The sequence below is a fragment of the Myzus persicae genome, unplaced genomic scaffold (assembly GCF_001856785.1).
Source record: "Myzus persicae strain clone G006 unplaced genomic scaffold, MPER_G0061.0, whole genome shotgun sequence".
NCBI classification, from domain to species: Eukaryota; Metazoa; Arthropoda; class Insecta; order Hemiptera; family Aphididae; genus Myzus; species Myzus persicae.
This window is the reverse complement of record NW_019100504.1, coordinates 134340-156832: the sequence shown is the minus strand read 5'-3', so window position 1 is coordinate 156832 and position 22493 is coordinate 134340. Positions and strand designations below refer to the sequence as shown.

Here is a 22493-nt window from a genome sequence, read left to right as displayed (position 1 = left end):
TAGGTATATTATAATATTATTAAATATTTATATTGCTATTAAAGTAATTTATTTTATTAATAGTACCCAACACAGTTGGCTGAATTCCGAACTTTTTCCAGAAACAAGAAATTTGAAAAAGTGTGTGTATAAAGTATATACTAATATAAGGTAAATGCTTTAACTAAGTACCACGAATAACATTTTTAAATTACAACAAAACAACTAAAATCGTAATGCTTTGTATAAATATCTAATTTAGTATGAACGCCTAAGGAGTAACCTTATTTTAAATTTTAATTCTTAGCTTTAAAAATTGAACATTAAAAAAAATGTTAAACTATAATTTATATGTTCATGAGTTTGAAGAATTTTGTGGAAATTTAAAATCAAAAATTAAAATACTAATAAAGAAAGTTATGCATAGGCATGACTATATGTAATATTAATATTTTTGAACTGCTATTAAAACAACTTATGAGGAACCTTGAAATAAATTTAGTTATATATAATTTTTTTTACACAACATAATTTTATGGATATTTATAAATAAAAAAAAATTTAAAAATTAAAAATTGAAAATTTCTATAAGTAGCTCATGATAAAAAAACATGTATTGAAAATGTCAAGTATCTACGGTTATTATTTTTTTTAATTGAATTATTTTTGTATGCTTTTCTAACTTAAAATAATTTGTACATTTTTGTGATTTTCACAAATTGTTCAAAATTCTAAGTCTTATAAAAAACATTCTGACTATATTTTTTAATATTTTCCAGTTTTTATATGAGCAAGTTATAAGGAACCTTGTATTAATTTTGTATTTTAAGGAAAATTAGTAGACAACTGTATTCTTTAAATAAGTATTTGCGTTTATTATTCGTATATAAGTATTAAATACCTGTTTACTGGCTCTGTGTTAATTATAATTTCAATTGGGGGCAAAAACAATTGTTCTTTACATTCAATGTGGTTTTACAATTTTGTTGATAGTTATCACTTATCATGTCTACCCAGACTAATACTAGGTTATCAATTCAAAGTGATTAACATAATTTTCTCGGTAAATTTTTTTATTAAAATTAATTTTAAATACTTTTTTGCCTAGATACCTATATTTGGCTCAGACAAATCAAATGTTAAATTTGCACTCTATTGATGTGATTTCGTCTGAAGTTTATCTTTTAAATGTTATTCCCTAGGCACAAAATAGTAAGTAGAAACAAAAGAATAGATAGGTACCTTATATGTACATTTTTAAAGTTACCTTTACTATATATTGATGCTGAAGATTTAATATTTCACGAAACCTTTTATTTTGCAATGAAAATCAATTTATTATAATAGTATATTAAAGCTATAAGCAATGTTTACTAAATAAAAATATTGCTCTTATGGTAGTGCGAATCAGATCGGTTGTGACCAAACTATAACGGAGGTCAGGTGGTATACCGAAATTATAATCGGTAGTCGGTTGGATAGGTTGATTAGCATTATACTTAATACAATCATTATTATACATTTACTTCATTATGATGAAAATATACCACAGTGATCTGCAAAGAACAAGTTAATGAGGTTATTCAAATAACATTAAAAACTCACTACGTGGTAGAATGCTAATAATAATTTAATTATTAATTGGTTTTAATTTTCAAGCTGTTTCAAGAATTATTTTTCTATTAAAACAGTACCTATTACGGCAAGCATTAAAGTACAATACAGTGTAATTTAGTCATAAATCATAATATAAATAGGCAGGAATAAAGGGATAATAAATTATAGGACTGTGACCACTACATAAGTTTAGTTGTTGGATACATATTTTACACACATATATTGTGGTATATAATATAATAATATAGATAGGAACTCGTAGTCATACACTTGTACCTATACGTACAAAACAAATTGAATAACCAGAAAACTCGCTATGCTGTACTATATGGTACATCCCGTATGCAACTCGTCATTGAGTGCTGTATTTTATGATATAATATTATTGTCATTAACTAATAAAGCAATATCGCCAATATCGGTGTATGCAATACTGCAATAGAACAAAACACAATTTGTTCCTGGCATAAATAGTTAGATACTATTTCATAGTTTACAATGGCGTAAAATTATAATAAAACCAGTAAGAACTAATAACTTAAATCGTTATTATTTTTGTTTAAATATCCAATTTAATCGTTTTTTAAACTTCAAATATCTTTAAAAAATAAACATTGCAAGTGTTTTTTTTGTTTCTTTTAAATTTACTGCTAGTAAAACACAAGGGAACCTTGTATTCTATTTTCAAGCGTTGATTAATAAATTAAACATTTTATGAATTTTTAACAACAAAACTAAAAACAAAAGGCTTAAAGTTTTTGCAATTGATATTTTTTTAATGCACTAAATAAAACAAAATGATAAAAATCGATTGAGGGAAAATCATTATTTACCTTTGTAAATAAATAAAAATCCATATTATATAATTTCAATCGTTCATATAAAATGAATGTGTCTTTATGCTGAACATTTTTTTAGTTCCAATAAAAATAAAATGTTATGTTTTTTCAACAAAATAATTCTATGAATTAAACGAATTTTCCTCTAAATCGGATCTACATAATATAAGGCTTATGAAAAAAATGTACTTTTGAATAAGTAATTTTTATTAAGTATTTGAATAAAATGAAATTTATTTTAGAAATTAGAAAGTTATTTTTTTAACATCAGTATTTATTAAACAGTCAGCTAAGTCCAGGGTTACTAATTTACTATTAATTAGGTAGGTGAATTATAATTTATATAATGTTGAAAATATTCTGGTGACTTATAAGTTATAACTTTTTAATACCTATTTAAAAATGGTAATATAACTAAGGAATGTTTTAGTTTCCCTTGCATAAATATAGTATAGGTATGTACTCTATGTCTCTATATAACCCCCTTCCAAAAATAAATCATAGTTTTGCCTTTAAAACTAGGAGGGGTATGCAGAGGTCCGCCTCCGTAGCTAGTATATTTATGTGCACCGCGTAGGTATTTGCATTATTTTTTTTGGCTTAAGATCAAAATTAAATTTCCCAAGGCCCGACAAATTCTGACATCAACATCGTTTTCAGCCACTAAAAAAGTCACACCAGTTAAATAATGTCCCATGGAAGTGCGTTAGCGTTGTTTTAATAATAATGATTGTCCCCACGTAGTGAGAAATAAAAAATCAAACAAGCCATAAAAAAATCATTCAGTGAACGTAGGTAATATTTTTAGGTAATCATAATTCATAACAAAATTTTAACGTCCATTCTAGAAGTGTAAACTATATTCTATATGTTTTTTTAAGCACCTAATCAAAAATGTAATTTCCATTATTTACACGATAATAAGTAGTAGGTACCTACCTATTCGTTGAACGTACATTTAATGGTTACACGATAAATGATTGCGCAAACGGCCTAGAACAATAACGGCAGTTTGGAGGTAGGCGAAACAGGTACGTAACGGAGCGTAACGCAACGTTAGGCTTAGGACCCTCGAGTGTTGCGCTCGCACAGTCGCAAAGTATTTACTCTACTATTAGCGCCGTGAATTCCACACCACCACCTATGACTTATGAGAATCGTCGATACATTTTAATAGTATTGATAACAATGTAATAATCGAAGATTTTGTGGTATTATAATGACTTGAGTCCAAGTCGACCTATAAACGATTGCAGTGGAATAATAGCGTGCGTTTGACCGGAGTACAAACAACGAGTTGTGGGAGATCTTATCTTTTTAGAATGCCTTATCTTACCGAGACCGTGGTACAAGCAGATAAGTGATAACGCTCGAGTTATTTTAATTGCTCGTATTGTTGTTGTTGTTTCTAACTTAATTTTAAGTGTTTCATTGCGATAATATTCTTTCTGTAATAAATTTCATACAAACTAAAAAGTTATTTGGTGAGTAACGTATACACATCGAAATGTCCAACCCGGTGCTATCCTACTAGATTCAACCATTTACTACGCCGTGACGATTCCTGCATTGTTTCATATACTGATACATATTATTATGTATAGTAGTAACATTCAACAGGTTTTTAAGTAAATATTATTTGCTACATTATCATACGTGCTTTTGAAATAGTTCAGAATGTACGAAATCGATTGTGATTCAAATCGGTTTTTTTTTAATTTCTCCATATCCAATACCTATGTAACATTATGTTTCTCAATTGTTTCATTAAATGATAATATCGAGATTTCCTGTTAGATGACGGGCCTTATGTATATTATATAATGAATTAAGTTTTTCTATCTATTGAATGAATTGTTTGATTTTATTATCTGTTTTAGATGTTGAAAGTAATTAATATTCAACAGAATAAACATGTCTCGCGGAGAAAAAACCAAGCCAACCACTGGTTTTGTAAGTGATGTGAATTTTCAAACATTAACGAGTAGTAATATTTCTTTAATTTCTTTTCAGTGTGTATTACATTTATGATCATAAATATTTTTAATTAATGAACAAATTCTTATTAACTTAAAACAAAATTTTATTTTTTCATTAAAATTATTTAATACACTTATTATTTTCTGCTATTACTTTTAACTTACCTATTATTATCAAATATTGATTTTGTGTATGTCTTTGCAGCTAGATACAATTTTTGGACGACCAAAAAAATATGGGTCAGCGGCAGCATCACCCATCGGTGGTGTCGGTGGCAATGGTATCTACAGCAGTGGAAGTACATATGGTGTTGGCAGCCGCTCTTTGCCACGCATTAACTCGGATAATGATATTTCATCAGGTGGCCACAACGATGCAGATGAGTGTGAAATGTTTGTTGAACATTTAGATGTTGAAGCACTAAATGATAAGTTTGAAGAAATGCTGGTAATAAAAAAAATACATTCTAATTATTTACATACACAATTTAGTATATTTTTAGTTGGAAAAAAGTATATTTACATTATACATAATATTCAATTCATTGGATCTAAGCTTATATATATTTTAGGATGATATGAATTTAACAGAAGAGAAAAAAACGCCAATAAGAGACCAATCGGTTGTGAATAAAAAAAAAATGTTAATGATGCATTATAAGAAATCAAGTAATGTAAGTTAAATTTTTTTTAAATATTATGTTCTTATTTATTTGAATTCAAAACGTTAATGTCGTCATAAATATATTTTTAATAGGAAGGAAATAAAAAAACATGTGACAAACCTACAGAGTATATCCAATATCTTTCTCAACCAGATTTAAGTGCCAATAAGACATATAATTGTGTAGTATCTCTTCGTATTGCCTTAACTAACCATCCATTAAGTTGGGTTAGTGAATTTGGCACCGAAGGATTGCGTCAAGTATTATCTGTGCTCAACGAATGTTATCGCAAGTAAGTACGATTTTATATTACAGTATTAATCTGATTATTATATATTTATGAAGTTAAAATATAACTAATATAGATAAAGTTATTAATGGACAGGATATTGAAAAAAAAGAATCCATACTTTTACTTGTTAGTTATATCTTATACTGATATCAGTAAATGCTCTAAAGGTTTTTTGGTAAATCGGATAGAAGTCAATAATTGTTGAAGGCGAGAACTAATTAGATGATTTATTGATTATGTTATTGTTGCTTCAACTTAAAAAAGTATTTCATAAAGGGCGGATGTTGCAACCATTGAGTGGGGTTTTTTGTGCTACATTTGGCCTGTATATACGGTACCATTATATGAGAAATGATATCAGTTAAATTTTGTTATCGTAGTATCAAACTGAAAATACTGGTATTAAAAGAAAAGTATCAATACTTCACTTGTATGAAAGTATTTTTTTTTTTATTAGGGAGAACCCGCAACAACATAGGCTATTGGGTGTGAGGTGGTATGAGAATTTTTTGTATAGGTTTAGTAGGTTTTTATGTAGGTAGGATCGTGTTCGTGTATGTGTGGCTAAGATATTGCTAAAAACCTGGATGATCACCCATCTGGGAGCTAGTGAATTGGCCGGTATGTACACTCAGAGCGTGTCTGTAGATTGAGCTTACGACCGTACCTCACCAAGCCACGTATTGAAAGTATTGCATCATCTCTGTTAATGAATAATATGACATAAATATTGATGAAAAGGGAAATTATTATTTTATATTTATTACAAACATTTATTTAATTTTCCCAGTTCTGTTTGCACATTATTAACTTTGATAAAATATATTTGTTTCTGAGGTTTTTTCATTAGTCACATAGGATTTGTCATAAATTGGTAATATTACTCCTGTATGGTATTTAAAAAATCTATTCTTTATTTGTTAACAATTGTATGTGTACGTTTTACTATTGAATACATTTTAAAGATTTTTCAACGAATATTTGTTAATTTTTTAGTGATGGGAAAAATGCTCAGTTTGCTCGCATACAGTATGAATGTATCAGATGTTTAAAAGCAATCATGAATAGCACTGTTGGCTTAAAACAAATGTTTGGACACAAAGAAGCATTAACCGTTATTGCTCGATCACTTGATATTAATAAGCCTGCTGTTATGCTGGAGGCAGTAAAAGTCTTAGCAGCTGTTAGTTTAATACCTCCAAATGGTCATGAAAAAGCTCTTGAAGCCATAACTATGAGTGCGGATATTGAAAATCGTTGTAGATTCTTACCTATAGTTCAGGGTCTAAAAACTTTAGGAAATGAAGCTTTAAGAGTGAGTAAATATATTTTAGTTCTTATTTTTAATGTATTTAGCAATTAATTTAAGTATTTTGATTTTGTTTATAACTATTAAATAATATTAATTAAATTAAGTCTTCTTAAATTGAAAGTTAATACAGTGGTCGCCGCTTATTAAATTCACGGTTAATGTAATCAAATATTGTTATCAAAAAGTGTAAGTACTAGCTGTATTTCGTACATACTTTAATTTTTGTTTAGTATTATCAGTCGCTATATGTTATCCATTTTGTTCAGTACCAAAATGATTACTTTAAGCCGCAACGACTGTATTTAGAATTGTATAGTATAAAGTTATATATTTTTATTTTATTTATATACAATAAAATATTCCTAGCTTGCACTATTTCTAGGGATGATAAAGTATTATGCAAATGTTTATTTTTACTAACTTAAAATTAATATTAAATAGTGGTGAGAAAAATAACTTTATAATAATAATTAATTTAATTAATGTTTGTATACTAATATAGCTTATTCCATTTTATTAGGTAGCTTGCTTACAGTTTATTAATGCCATTGTATCCACTCCTGAAGATTTGGAATTTCGTGGTCATTTACGAAATGAAATCATGCGAGCCGGCATGTATGATGTTATTGATGTAAGTCTTTATTTTAATTATATTTAATTATTAATTCAGTCAAGGTATTTAATCAATGAATATCTTTCAGAGCTTAGAAAAAGATTGCAGTGAAGATCTTAGTAGACAATTAAACATATTTAATGTACATAAGGAAGATGATTATGAAGAATTAGTTCAAAGATTTGATAATGTACGCATGGATTTTGATGATGTAGGAGATTGTTTTGATGTCATTAAAAACATTGTGGCTGATTCACCTGCTGAACCATATCTTTTGTCTATACTTCAACATTTTCTATTTATAAAAGATGATGTTTCTATCAGGTAACATTTTTTGACAAAAAATAAGATTGATAATATTAAAATTAATTATTGCTCTGAATCAAAAAAAGATAACATTGATGTATCAATGAAAACATTTAATTTATTTTTAAAAAAATGTATTTATTATATTAACCTGGTTATAATAATTATTTTTTAGTTTTGATTATTTTATAGAGTTTTTTCAAGGATGAAATCATTCTAGTAGGTAATTAAAAATTAGTAAAGAATCTTTATTTTGATTATTAAAAATTAATTCAATTTTTTTTTTAATGACTGGATTTCTCATGATTAAAGTTATATTTATAATTGTTGAAATATTTGTTTCTCTGAAAGGAATAAAAAAAATTATTTTCTATTTTATTGCTTAGATTTTTAAAATATATATGAGATATAAACAATAAATAGCATACATTTCCATATTTTATTGAATGGTAGTTGCTACAAAAAAAGTTGAATACATGTTACTTTAGTAACTTATATAAAAATTACTCACTGTATGTATATTATAATTAAAAATAATTGCATTGTTAATACTTACATATTGTAAGCATTTTTCATTCGAAAAATGTTCTAGTTTATTGTATGTTATTACTAGAATAAAGTGAAAAAAATGTATTATTAATTATATTTATTTTTTTTAAGGCCTGCTTTTTACAAACTTATAGAAGAATGTGTATCGCAAATTGTTTTACATCGCAATGGCTGTGATCCAGATTTTCATGCTACTAAGCGTTTTCAATTAGATGTACAACCATTAATTGACACTGTTGTTGGTAAATTATAATTTTTGCTGAACTGTGCTGTAAGTTATAACTTGAACTTTTTAAATTAATTTTTATAATTTATTGGCAACAGAAAAATCTAAAGCTGAAGAAGATAGAAGAGTTGAAGAACTAAAAGATAAATTAGAACATGCTGTAGCTACTCGCCAGGAAGCAGAAGCCAAATTAATTCAAGCTGAAACTACCATAAAAGAGTTCATGTCGAACTCATCTATGGAAAATGTAAGTTTTTTTGTAATATTTAGTAAAAAAAACTTATCAGTATTTTTTTAAAATCTATTTATTAATAATTATCCTATGTAAACCCTGTTAATAAATAATAAATGATAGGTATGTTCTGGTAAAGCAAGTATGAAAATCAGAAGAAAATACATTTGAATTCGGTTAACTCAACGTTGAAGGGGGCTGGTTGGAAATTGTTGAGTTTTCGAAGAATATAACTATAGACAATTATAGGGATCGAGAAAAAGTTCAAAATATCAATGATTTTGACTTTAAAAAGTTTAAGTTAACCAAGTTTTAATGTATATTATAAATATGTATACATTTATTATTTTGGGCTGATAATTAAATTAAATAAGTAGGATTATATAGTAAGTTTTAATAATATTTCTATATTCTCAATAATGATACTTAAGTATCCATTTACAATTATTATAAAAAATCTTATTTATATCGTTCCTTGATACTACAAATTTAAGGTTTATATTAGAAAATCAAATGCCGTAAACATACATCAAGGCCAAAGATAAAATATAATAAATTCTATAGATGTTAAAATAAAAATATTTTTATAATATTTTCAACATTGATATCTTTTATAATTTAGAATGGCAAATCAGGATTAAATAAAAAGCAAGATGGAAATACTGGTGGTCCGCCACCACCGCCACCTCCGCCGCCACCACCTATGTTTATTGGTGGCAATTTCCCACCTCCGCCTCCTATGCCTGGTTCTGCTGGTCCACCTCCACCACCACCACCCCCAATGCCTGGAGGTGGTCCTCCTCCACCTCCACCATTTCCAAGTATGATGGGAACTGGAATACCTCGTCCACCACCTCCACTTGGTAATTTAGGAGCTCAACTACCTCCTGGTCTTAAACCTAAGAAACTGTGGCATGTTGAAGGCATTAAACGAGCAAATTGGAAGAGTGTAAGTAAACATAATTTACACAAATATATTTTTGGAATTAAGGTTTTAGTAACATGAACTTATAATTTATAAATTGTTAAATAAAATATTATTATATAATAACCAGTAATGATTATCACACATTCAATCTCGTAACTCCATATTCATATCATTTTAGATAATACCTCAAAAAGTATCCGACAAATGTTTTTGGGCACGTGTTCAGGAAGAAGCTTTAGCATCCAATGATATATTACAAGGGTTATCTGAAAAGTTTTCATCAAAGCCAGCTCGAAAAAAACCAGAAGATTCCACTGACAAGTAAATAATATGTTATAATTTGATGGAATAAAAAATGAAAAAAATGTTGAATGTCAAAAAACTTGTAAAACGTTACATTTTGTATCATACTTTTAGGACTATGACTCTAAAGAAAGTAAGATGTTTAAAAGTATTGGAACCAAAAGCTTCTCAAAACCTTTCAATTTTATTGGGTGGCTCATTAAAACATTTGAGTTATGCTGATGTAAAACGTGGTGTTCTCAAATGTGATGATGTAATACTAAAAGGCAATGTGCTGGATCAACTAATCAATTATTTACCACCACCAGATCAATTAAAGAAACTAAGAGATTTAGAATGTCCTTATGAGGATCTTGTAGAAGCAGAACAATTCGCTGTAACTGTGAGTATTTTGAATACGAGATTTAAGTTATCAAAGATATTTAAGTCCGAAGTTTTGAATTTAATTCAAATTATAATTCTTATTATGAGTATTATATTTTCCATGTTGGATGTGGTAGAATTTTATTAATTTCTAATTTCTAATATTATTTAATTTTTTTGTAGATGGGAGAAATTAAAAGACTGCTTCCTAGGCTTAAATCTTTAAGTTATCGACAACATCATCCTGAGATGGTACAAGATATTAAACCAGCCATTGTGGCAGGTACAGCAGCTTGTGAAGAAGTTAAAAGTGGTGTTAAATTTAACAAAATGTTGGAACTTGTTTTATTATTGGGAAATTATATGAATAGTGGTTCACGAAATGGACAAGCTTATGGTTTTGAGATAAGTTTTTTGCCAAAAGTAAGTGTTGTATTGCAGTTGGTGTACTTATTAAATTAATGAATAATGTATTGAAATTTAAAAACAACTAATGTGCTTTTTTTACTCAAACAGCTCACTGCAATAAAAGATGTAGAAAATAAGTCAACTCTTCTTCATTATCTTGTTGATATAGTTGAAAAAAACTATCCGGACTTAATTACATTTGGTGACGAACTTACACATTGTGATAGAGCTGCAAGAGTATCAATTGATGTCATACAAAAAACATTACGTATTATGGATACGAGCTTACGTAACCTCGATGTGGACCTTACTAATAATTGTAGTAAACAACAATGTGGCGAAGATGATTTATTTTCAGAAGTTATGACTGTAAGTATTCCATACAAATCTATTATGAACATATGTTTATTGTTTGTCATAAATAATTTTAAAGTTATAACAAAATATTTATTCAAAAGTTTTTTCTTGTTTTTGAAGATACAATAATAATAAAAATCTCTTAACAATTTATGGTATGCAAAAAATAAATCTGGAAAATGTCTTATATTTTTATAATCATTTTAAGACTTATTTCTAGGACCTTGTCTTTTTTTATTTTCCACTTACTATTGTGGTATTAATCAATATTATTGTATTCTTAATTTAATTGTTATATTAAAATGTTATTAAATTACCATTATAATAATAGCTGTTTCAAAATTGTATAACATTTCTAGCCATTTGCTAAAGAAGCTAAGTCACAATTTGAATTGTTACAAAATATGTGTAAGAAAATGGAAGCATTATATGATGATTTAGCTGAATATTATGTGTTTGACAAGTCAAAATATACCTTAGAAGAATTTTTCACTGACCTTAAAGCATTTAAAGATAGTTTCTATGTAAGTACATTTGTAATAATTACTTTTAATGAAATATAATACATAATGAAGATGTCTCAATGTCATGAAAAAACATTTTATTATTATAGTATTCAGCAATTGCCAATGAATCTACCTTTAATAGTGATATTAGCTTCTATAGTACTCCATATCTTTCTCTATTATCTTCTATTCATGTATACTGTGCACTGTTTTTTTATTCTAATATAGTATAATTTATGCACATAATCAGGGTCCACCTTGTTCTTAAATTTCATTGTATAATGGTCACAAAAATATTTTATTAACTAGCAATTATAGAGAATAATATAAATTTTAGGAAGCTCAAAGAGAAAATCATAAACGAAGAGAAGCAGAAGAAAAAAGTCGTCGTGCTCGAGATGCTCGTGATAAAGCAGAGAAAGAAAAAAAGGAACGAGCAGCACGTAAAAAGGCACTAATTGATATGAATGCAGATCATACACAAGAAGGTGTAATGGATAGTTTGTTTGAGGCATTGCAAACAGGATCTGCATTTAGTCGAGATCAAAGACGTCGAAGACCAGGTGGTGGCACAACTACCGGAGGTAATACACTTTTATTAAATAATTTTTTAACTTATATATTAAATTAATTATCATGTGTAATTTTATTTATTTTGTTCCAAATGTCTATTTATAATATTTTAGATGATAAAAGAGCTCCATTGTTATATCGCAGTCGATCAAGGACTGCTTTTACAGAGCGAGATTTACCAACTACACGAGTTCAACATTAACAATGCTCATTGCAACTGCTTATAGATGAAATTCGGTGCAAGTTTTACATTTTGTTTCTTCCATAATGAACTATTCAACTGTGTTTTATATTAATTCAAATTAAATACTTGTTATTTTCATCGACAATATTTATTTTATGATTAATTAATTATTTCAAAATAACTTAGGACAAAACATGTATTAATATGATGTACAATATTATGTTAATAGTAAAAGAGGCATACTGAATATGAACAATTTGTACATTTTTCATATACAAATTTGTTAGCTTTAAATAATATTATATTCTAAAGGAACTTAATTGTTTTAATAATATCCTATTTTTTAATTAAAATATGTTGATTATAGTGCGTTTCACAACAATTGTCCCTCGGTACCTACGTGCCAGGTGGCAATTTTTCATCAAGGGATACTAAACTTGTACTTAAATATGGCGGGAAATGTATAATGTAATACATGCTCTATATTCCAGTCTAAATTGTAAACCACTGGTCTGATTAATAACCGCCACCTGGCGCGTTTGTATCGAGTGACAATTGTTGTGAAATGCACTATACTAAAACTATTATTTTTTATTATTCACTCAAATCATTCTTACTAAATGAATAGTAAAACAAAACTTTTCAACTCAAGTAAATTGTATATGAACTTTTTTACTAGAATTCAATTATTTTATTTTATTAGTCACATTTTATTATTTTAGTCAAATTTTAATTCGTAATTCCTGTTTTACCGTTGAATCTTGAAAATTTTATTTTTGTTTTAAAAAGTAAGAATATTATATTTAATATGTTTAATGCATAGTTTTTTAATTGCCTCTTCTACTATTGTAGTTGTTCATCATTTTTTATATATATTTATATATATATAATAAGCAGTTGACTAACAAGCTATGTTATTGAGATCATAATATTTGAATGAAATCTTATATGCTTTATGATACTAATAAAAAATCAAATTATTTTTCAAACCTGTGATACTTATGACATTTTAGATAAATTAGTTTGAATTAACAATTTTGTGTAACAAATTTTTTTTAAATATCCATTTTTTTAAGATAGTTTAACAATTATAATAAAATATTGAAATAACGATGATAAAATAATGAGACTGTTCCGTATATTGTTGCTCATTTATATTGATTAAATTAACTAAAAATATTACTATTAAGTAAGTATATTTGCGAATTATACAACATTTTAATTATATACATTTTTTGCGTACCTATCATGTGAGTTATTTACATGTAAATGGAAATAATTTAGTATTTTTTTTCAAACTTTACTGTTGAGTTGTATAAAATTCTATTATTCCTTAATTCTTATAGTATTGATATTTATATTCTTGTATCTTGAATGTTTTTATTTTTTATGCAAGTGTCATCAGATGTAAAAATCAAAAACTTTAAAATCTCTAATGCTTATATTTTGATTTTAGACTTTTTTTTGTATAATAACGAGAATATCAACACAACTGTTTTATGTGTTTGTAAAAATGTTGACGGTTAAACATTTTATATTATTTGAGTATACATAGTAGTTAAGAAATATTGTAACTAACGATTTATTATATATCTGTATACAAATGTACATCGAAAATATAATTAAAATTAATATTATATTTATACAAATTTAAAAAATGTATATGACATATTTAAATTTATGAGTTACACATATTCATATCCATTAATTTATTCATTTTTATCAAAGTTATTTTGGTAGTAAATATTTAAGTTGTGTATAGGGGTCATTTAGATAATATAAATGATAGAAAAGTGAAACTGTTAAAGACACAATATACAATTTACCTATCTATGAAATTAAAGTACTGAGCCACACAGTTTGCCTATGGACAGCGGACATGTTGAGCTTATATTTTTAGAGGGTTTAGCGGCCTGGCCAATGAATATTATAATTATAGTTTATGTCTCTATAATATTATTCACAGTAGTTAAGTTAGGTAGGTAATGCAAAAAACTTCTCAGATGATTAAATGCTAAATTCCTTTTTGATAGTAGGTTTTACTAGAAGATATTTTACCATAGTAATATTTATAGATAAAATCTCCTTCATTAATTCTGTTCTATATAATAATGCACTTTATGTGAGTTCCTTTAAAATCCTATTTAACCTTACCGGGTTTAATCTAACTGTTTTTTAACAGTTAAACTAAACATTTATAGTATAAAAACAATATTGTTTTAATAAATTATGGAAAAATCGAGTTGATTTTGTACCTACTGTAAAATTACAATACAATAATACTACAATTTAACTGAACTCAATCACTATAGTTTTTGAAATAAAAAAAACACATTGTAGAACTAAATATGATATAATAATGATCCTCAAATTTTAAACCAAAACTTATAGTGCAACAGGTACAATACTGTTCCAGGCAATGCAATTAATTTTTGAGCTATTATATCTCACTACTAAGGTGTAAACTTTAAATTTAATATTGCTCTTTTGAGCTGCCGAAAGTAACAGATGATTTGCGCTTTGTCGTATTCCTGACTTTCGATTCCCTTACAATAATTTTTATGTTATCGCTAAAAATAATTTTGTGAGATACTCATTCGTATTGATGACATTGAGTTCGTATTTACATTAAAAGTGTAGGATGTTGTAAAGCGGAAGTTCCAAATGGCTTTATAATCTGACTTATAATCATGGTAGTAAAATACTCTTCATTAATTTAACTACAATTGCTATAGCCATTTTGTTCGATAACTATTATTAATGATGTAATGTGCGTTTTTAATAGTAGGGATATTAGTGTAGTCTTATTTAGCAGCTAGTTAATGACAGCAGCTAGTTATGAAACCTTACTTAAATCATTTCTCATTTAGTATTTAAAATTATGAATGTAGGTACTTATTATGGCCTACGAACTTTGATTAAATCTTAATTCAGTTTTTGTACATATTTGACCTACGGCATAGTGGAATGGCTAATACTTTATATGAACAATTTCATCAGTACAAGGACCAAAATTAAATAATTAGAGCATTACCCGAGTACTCAACTGTTCAGACAGTTGCTTGTAATTCTTGGACCTCAAATGGAAGCAGAAATTAGTTAAATTTATTTGTGCTACTAAGTATTCTGTTAGTGGGTTTTTGCTAGCAAAAGCCACACTACGGTAAAAGTTGAATATTTTATACATTTTTAACTACAAAATAATTTGTAAATTTTCAATTTGATAAATTTTGTCAAAATCTGACTTTAAATGCCTAAAAAAAATGTCAAGCCTATGTATTTTTAATATTTTTCAATCGTTATTGTAACAATATACAAGGAATTTTGTATTAAATTTTCAATATTTTCTATCCAACGAACACAATTTTATTGACACTTACAAAAAAAAAATGCTAAGAAAAATTGAAAATGTTATCAAGTATTCTAAGTAATAACTTATAATTTTGTGTTAGTTGTATTTTATGTTTAACACTAATGTACTACACATGAGTTAAATTAATTATGTATTTAGTGGAGATCATTATTTAAATTTTTTAACTTATGTTATCTGTATTTACTCTATATATCTGTACTATTTGCCCACGAAGGGCATTATTATTTGATTACTTATTGTAAATTGTCTTCTTATTTACAATAAATTATTATTATCAAGTATAGCCATAATAGGAAATGATAAAATAAACATTTGGTGTAAATTTCAAATTTAATTTGACTTTTCAGTAGACATTTTTTTTTTTGTGAAAAAGGTAGACAAACTTATAAGGAATCTCGATTCAAATCTTTGATTAAAAAATTAACATTTGTTATGAATTTCTAATTCTTGTGTTTTTAACTTATTTTGTCTAAATTTGAAATTCAGACACTTATAAAAGTTAATTATGGATTCACGCTCAACTTTTTTTTAAATTTAAAACTTTAGAGAACCTTAGAGATGACGGCATATATTATATTGCTTCCGTCTTACGAGTATGTCAGAAACAACACTAACCTAATGCAGTGCGACGAGGTATAGTTTTTGAGGTAAAATGCACGTGACTATTAGTGAATACCTACTTTTAAATAAAATTGTGTTTTATCAAGCCCAAGACGCATCGAGGCCTGGAACATGCCAAAGCAGTACAAAGGGTACGCAGTGCACCAAATTTAGAGCATCATGACATTTTTTTTCAATGGATTAGTGTGTGCCCGCCCAAATAAAAAAAAATGATATTGTCAAAAAAAATACACAGGTATAGGTTACATTTACATTGTCTATACCACATGCAATTAATAATTACCTACCTTCCTATAATTCTACAGACAGTTATGTTAATAAACCAACAATAGTTTCGACGTTTCGTCATATACAAAAATACAAAATATAATGGGTACACCGTTATACCTTATTGTCACAGTACCTAATTTGACGAGGCAAATATGACACAAATTTGTATTTACCTATAAATAAACTTAAACATAGGTAGGTACCCGTAATACAGGTCGTATGTGTATAATTACAAGAACTGCATAACATTATAATGTAGCCAAACGATACAACACGCGTTAATGAAATCATCAAACAAGTACGTATTATTAAAATATGTATTTAACATTATTGACATACCTATACGCGTGCAATATATATTATACAGGGCGGTTCATCAAGCATTTCACCAGATTTTTATATTACTTAAGGAGTGTCCTGTGGTGATACAAGCTTCTATTTTTGAAATGATCACCCCCCCCCTCTTTTACTGTAAATTAATTAGTGCATAGTTTTTTGGAAAATGTTGATGTATCACATTCAAAATGTGAATGTGTAGCTTATTAGTTAATAAAATGTTTGTACTTAGAATAATATCCTTTAAAACTGGTTTTACATGACATTAAATAAACGTACAATTGAGTCTAGTATTTATTATACTTGGGCCATTTTTACAAATTATTTATATCGATACATTAATAGGTATAAATAACTACAATTTTAAAATCACCATAAATCCCCATTTCTTGTAATCTTATTAAAAGGAAACTTTTATGTTTAGAACAGAAAGTTAAATAACTTAAAAACTTCTTGTTTGAATTTTTGATTTTAACACGTTAGAAATTTCAGAAAAAATATCTACTGTATAGTTTATAGTTGAATAGGGGTGTCCTGATTTGAAAAACAGAAGCTTTTATCTCCACATGACATTCCTTAAGTAGTAGAAGAAATCTTAAGATTTTGAAAATATGGTCTTAAAGTATATTTAAAAATTAAAAAATCAGATTTCGAATAACTGCACTGTTAGAGAAAAAAGGGGTGAGCATGTTTGTTGAATCACTCTGTATATATGTACCTAAATAGATAGTTACTAGTTAAGTATCTACTATCTGTCTATCTGTAGCTGGATATTATAATGTGATGTTTACAGACCGTTTTTATTTACCTGTTGTTAATTTTCTATTTGAATATTGGCCAGGCACAAACTAAGTCCAACTGCCGCATTAAAACGATTAAAGTATGATCTCGTCATACATACTCTCACATGACATCATTTTATGCGATTGGCACACATATAAAAGGTCCTGTACGAGTACTTGTGGGCTGAAAATCTGCAATAGCTTGTAACAACTGCCCATCGAGAATTCGTCAATAATATTACACATAATTATAATAATTACCTATTAACAATTATTATTATTACACTCGCGATGACGACAATTACATTGATAGCTGCGTTGTTCGGTTGTCTTTTGCTACATTCATTTGTGAGTAAATTATAACACTATACATATTTACAGGGGTAGGGGGGTGACTAAATCCCTCACAAACGTAGATTTAGATTACCATCATTCCACAATATATTTTCAATAATTGTAAAGGCACCCTGGGAAATAGTTGTGCGTATGTAAAATAATAAATAGGTATACGAGTATACAGTTAATATTGTTGACAAACAATTTTTGAAATACTTACATTAAATTCTGAGCCACGTATAAACTCCAAACATTTTACTAGAAAATAATGTAAATTCCGTTGATTTTTTTTTGTTCCGTAATAAAATTAACATTATGTACCTACCTAGAATCTAAGAGAATCTAAATATAATCCTAGACAATAGGTACTATTTACTATTCATAATTTATGTAGGGATTTATTGCATATATAATATTATGTTTATGTACAATAACTTTTAAAAATCATTTAATAATTTGTTAAAATTAATAAACAAATAAGACAGTTGTAAGTTGTTGATATCATTATGACACAATTGTATTAAATAAAGTATTATAATATATAGATACTTGACCAAATAAAACTATAAGATGTATTATTATTATTTATTCAGAGCACGGCATTTATATTAGTAAACAACTAGATATTAAAATTGATTGCAGTATAAGTTGCATTATAAATGATAGGTTTTATTTTTTTTAAATCTAACAGCCAACATACTTCGAACATAGTGAATATTGTATTCGTACATAACCATATTATAATATTTATGTAGGTATCGCAAATTCGCAACTATGACTATTTAGACAGACATTTAAAGATCGGCTTTTGGAAGAGCTGACCACGTTTTAACTAACATCAAACAGTATAACAATTTTTTTAAATTGGTAATTTTTTATCAAAAGTAATTTGTCTGTTACTTCAGACGTGGGGACCTCTAGAAGATCACTTGTCCTTCCTGCTATACTTAGTCTTTATAAACTACATAAAATATGTATTTATTCATTACTCTACTACATTTTAGATTCATGAACTTTTCGATACTTAAAAATTTTTAAATAATAATAAATCTTTGTCTCTGGTACTTTTAATAATTTCACCGATATTTTTATCCATTACTTATACTTTTAAAACATTTTTAAATGTGAAATATTCAAATATGAGATATGAACTCACACTCAATTAATATCGGACTAATTGTAAATATCACGATGCTGCTGTTCAATATTGTTCGATATTTTGAAAATTGATAATATTTTTATTAGATTGTAGAAGTAATCGCCTCTACTTAAACTATTAGTAGAACATAACAATATTATATCCGGCACTCGTTGGTATTATCGTATTTCCGATGCGGTGTCAGTAAATTTATCTGCAGGTAAATTCCAACAATTAAATTTGAAAGTGTGACACAGATTACATCTTCCATTTTATTTTCTGTCGTACCACAAATTACCAAAATGAATTTTTTGATGTGGCGAAAAATACATGTTTAATTTTTACACACGCGCTTAAATGTACCTATTATGGTTTCCCAAATTACAAGTAATAAAATTGGCTCAAAATACCATTTCCCCTACTCACACGATTACCCTATGATTGTGTACAGGTTATTATATATTTATTTTTAAATGAATATATATAGTAGGTATAATAATATAGTACGATGTCATAAAGTAATTAGTTCACAGGTCGTATAAATTGTCTTATTACAAAAATTTACCTTCAGTTATAAACGACAAATGTTTTCAGTTTCATAAAATAAAATATAATTATATAATTAGAATTCAAACTAAATAATAAATATACTTCCTTTATATTATATGCTAATTTACAGAACAATAATTTTTAAATTGTTTGAAGGTTCTTACATCGACAGCCGGAAAAGTGCCATCTTCAGATTTACCGTTCGAGTTTAATTACGACAAAGGATCAACAATTACCGAACATAACGTTCTCACCCAATCAGTGTCGAGTGACGGACAAACTGTATTAAAAGCCAATGATCCACAGCCTATAGTAAAATATCAAGGAGTTAAGAAAAATAGTAGAAAGTCGACTAAAAATCAGAATTCGAATAAAAACCAACAAATAAATAATAATTCATTTAACGGTGCAATCAAGAACCCTGCTGGGCATTCGAGTACATCGTATTACAGCACTTCCCCAATGATGGATCAATTTAAATTTTTTGAAAATTTCAGCAAGTATGTATAAAATAAAATACAATAACAATTTCACACAGAATAATAAATGATGGTCTAGAAATCATAGTATTTTCTTAATTGATTATTAAACTAAATTATTATTGTTTTTGATTACCCGCCTACTTATTAAGCAACTGCATAATATAAAATATTTTCTACTCATTTCAACATTTTTGTACGCAGATATATTCCTGGATTTTCCAATATGAGAATTGAATACATTTGAAAGTAAAAGAGGTGCATTTAAATTTTATAAAAATGGCCATGCAGAATCACAGTTTAACAGAAAATTATATTATTTTATAAAATAATGATCACTATACTTATGTAAAAAATACACACAAATAATTTAATTCAAATTTTATTGTTATTATTATTATATCGTAACGTGGTTACTGATATACTATCGATATAACTGATAGTTGGACTAGACAAGAATTGGACCTTATATGGATAGGACCAATATTTTTTTGATTATGATATAGTCATACTGTTATAATTTATATATTATATGTATCATTTTATAAATAAACTCAATGGTGAACGGTAGTATTATACCCACCTATACTTAAAATTAATGATTAAAAATATGAATAGTTTAAGATTATAAGCCCCAATAACTATCACGTTATTATTTTGTTGATTCGCCATCCATGGTAAGAATTATTAGTGTACAATGCAGTCACATTTTCAAGACCGGATCCGATTCCACAAGAGACAAGATTATAGTTTTCCGTTCGTTCAGTATAATTGCCAAAAGTTTGTCAGAGACTCAAGATTCACCCTAAATTTTGTTGTTTACATGATTAGGAATTTCGAATTATATTAGTGTGTTACTCTATAACGTGAATCGTAAAAATTATGATGTTTTCATACTTTCGTATAAGCCCCTTGTATTCAACAATTTAGGTACTTATATATTTTAAATAGGTGTAGGGGTAGTTAGGTAAGCATAGGCATCATTACGGGGTGACAATTGTTACCCCACCAATTTTAATATTTATCCCGGGTCAATCATTTATACATCATAATATTATATGTAGAATATAGATGCGTAATTATTTAATTCTTACTCGTATGTATTACATTGTTTATATTTCTGACCACCAAATAAAGTTTTACCCTCACCGTGCTCGAACTTACAATAATTTGGTGTCCCCCCCCCCCCCAAGATTGCTTTTTGTTGGATTTTGTATATCTGTTTATCGTTGTTGTTGTTTTGATAAAATAATAAAACTTGAATACTCCTACACACATTTTACATACCATACAGAAATAAAATCAGAAAGTAATTAAAATATGTTTTTCCTAAAATCGAATGTTTAGTATGCATGTAAAAATGAAATATGACAAGAGCGAAGAGCGTCATAATTTCCATTTAATATTATGCAAAAAAAAGATTTAGGTTAATGCGTAAAAATAATGACAAGCCCCAGCTAGTGTATTCGTCGCAAAATATGTCACATGATATTAAATTGTTGTTTTTAAATTTTAAATATTAGTTTAATTATTTGAAGGTGATTAAATACAGTGTCTAGACAGTGGACATTAAAAAACAAGTTGGGTTATATTTAGAGAAAGTCATCACTCATCCTATATTTTTATATATGTATACTGCAGTGGTATAGCTTCAGCCGCGTTGGGCGGGGTGACAAATTTTACTGATGTTTAACAGATTGATCAGACCGCCAGGTCTTATCCATCAATAAAGCTTGAAATAAAATGATTTGAAACGATATTAGTGATATTACACGAACCTCACAAGTCTGTTTTCATATTTTATGAAATTAGAAAAACATTTATGGTTTTAAAATTTTGTAATAACATATAATAAACCACATTATTAAATAAATACTATAACCATCTAGATTATAGACCATCTAGATTCTAAAGAACTACCCTGGCCATTTACCGGTGGCTATCGCACCGAAAAATGTAGCTTTTGTGCTTTTTATTTTTTATACTGTATTTAATTTTGACTAATGAGATGCAATTTCAATGATTTAATGAATAATAGGTAGGTACAATATAATATTACGTTTATCAAACATAATTTTTCTAATGCCACTAGATTTATTGTCACACTCTTAAATACATTCAGTATTGAATATACTATAAATATTATAATACCTATTAAACTTATTTTCAACTATAAATAGGTATAAGTAAACAACTATTAGAAAATAATATATTATATAATTATAAGTGAAAATAAAAATAAATGTTGAGTTTTTTAATGGAGTACTCATTTCATTTATAATCGTTGTCATTACGGATAAAACACAATGAATCGTACAATTTTCAATTTTTTTTTTTGAATACTCTAACCAACTATAGCTGGTAAGTAAACCTAAAAT

General features: G+C 27.3%; 2 protein-coding genes across 4 annotated transcripts; both read left to right on the top strand.

Annotated features, from left to right (window-relative positions):
* Positions 1–3667: 3667 nt before the first annotated feature.
* Positions 3668–12844, top strand: LOC111028575 (protein diaphanous). 3 transcript variants are annotated; one of them, XM_022307280.1, is made up of 18 exons: positions 3668–3919; positions 4316–4388; positions 4620–4862; positions 4987–5088; positions 5172–5371; positions 6368–6686; positions 7204–7314; positions 7385–7620; positions 8263–8393; positions 8476–8624; positions 9232–9558; positions 9716–9858; positions 9955–10222; positions 10387–10626; positions 10720–10980; positions 11328–11492; positions 11812–12058; positions 12161–12844. In XM_022307280.1, exons 2-18 carry the CDS (start codon positions 4350–4352, stop codon positions 12247–12249), a joined length of 3270 nt encoding a protein of 1089 aa, XP_022162972.1. In that variant the 5' UTR covers positions 3668–3919; positions 4316–4349; the 3' UTR covers positions 12250–12844. The 3 variants fall into 3 exon arrangements, with proteins under 3 accessions (XP_022162972.1, XP_022162966.1, XP_022162981.1); XM_022307274.1 differs by having other exon boundaries at positions 3669–4063; XM_022307289.1 differs by lacking the exon at positions 3668–3919 and adding an exon at positions 4126–4246.
* Positions 12845–17738: 4894 nt separating this feature from the next.
* Positions 17739–20495, top strand: LOC111028873. Its single transcript, XM_022307651.1, has 3 exons — positions 17739–17961; positions 19793–20136; positions 20320–20495. Exons 1-3 carry the CDS (start codon positions 17905–17907, stop codon positions 20360–20362), a joined length of 444 nt encoding a protein of 147 aa, XP_022163343.1. The 5' UTR covers positions 17739–17904; the 3' UTR covers positions 20363–20495.
* The last annotated feature ends 1998 nt before the right edge of the window (positions 20496–22493 follow it).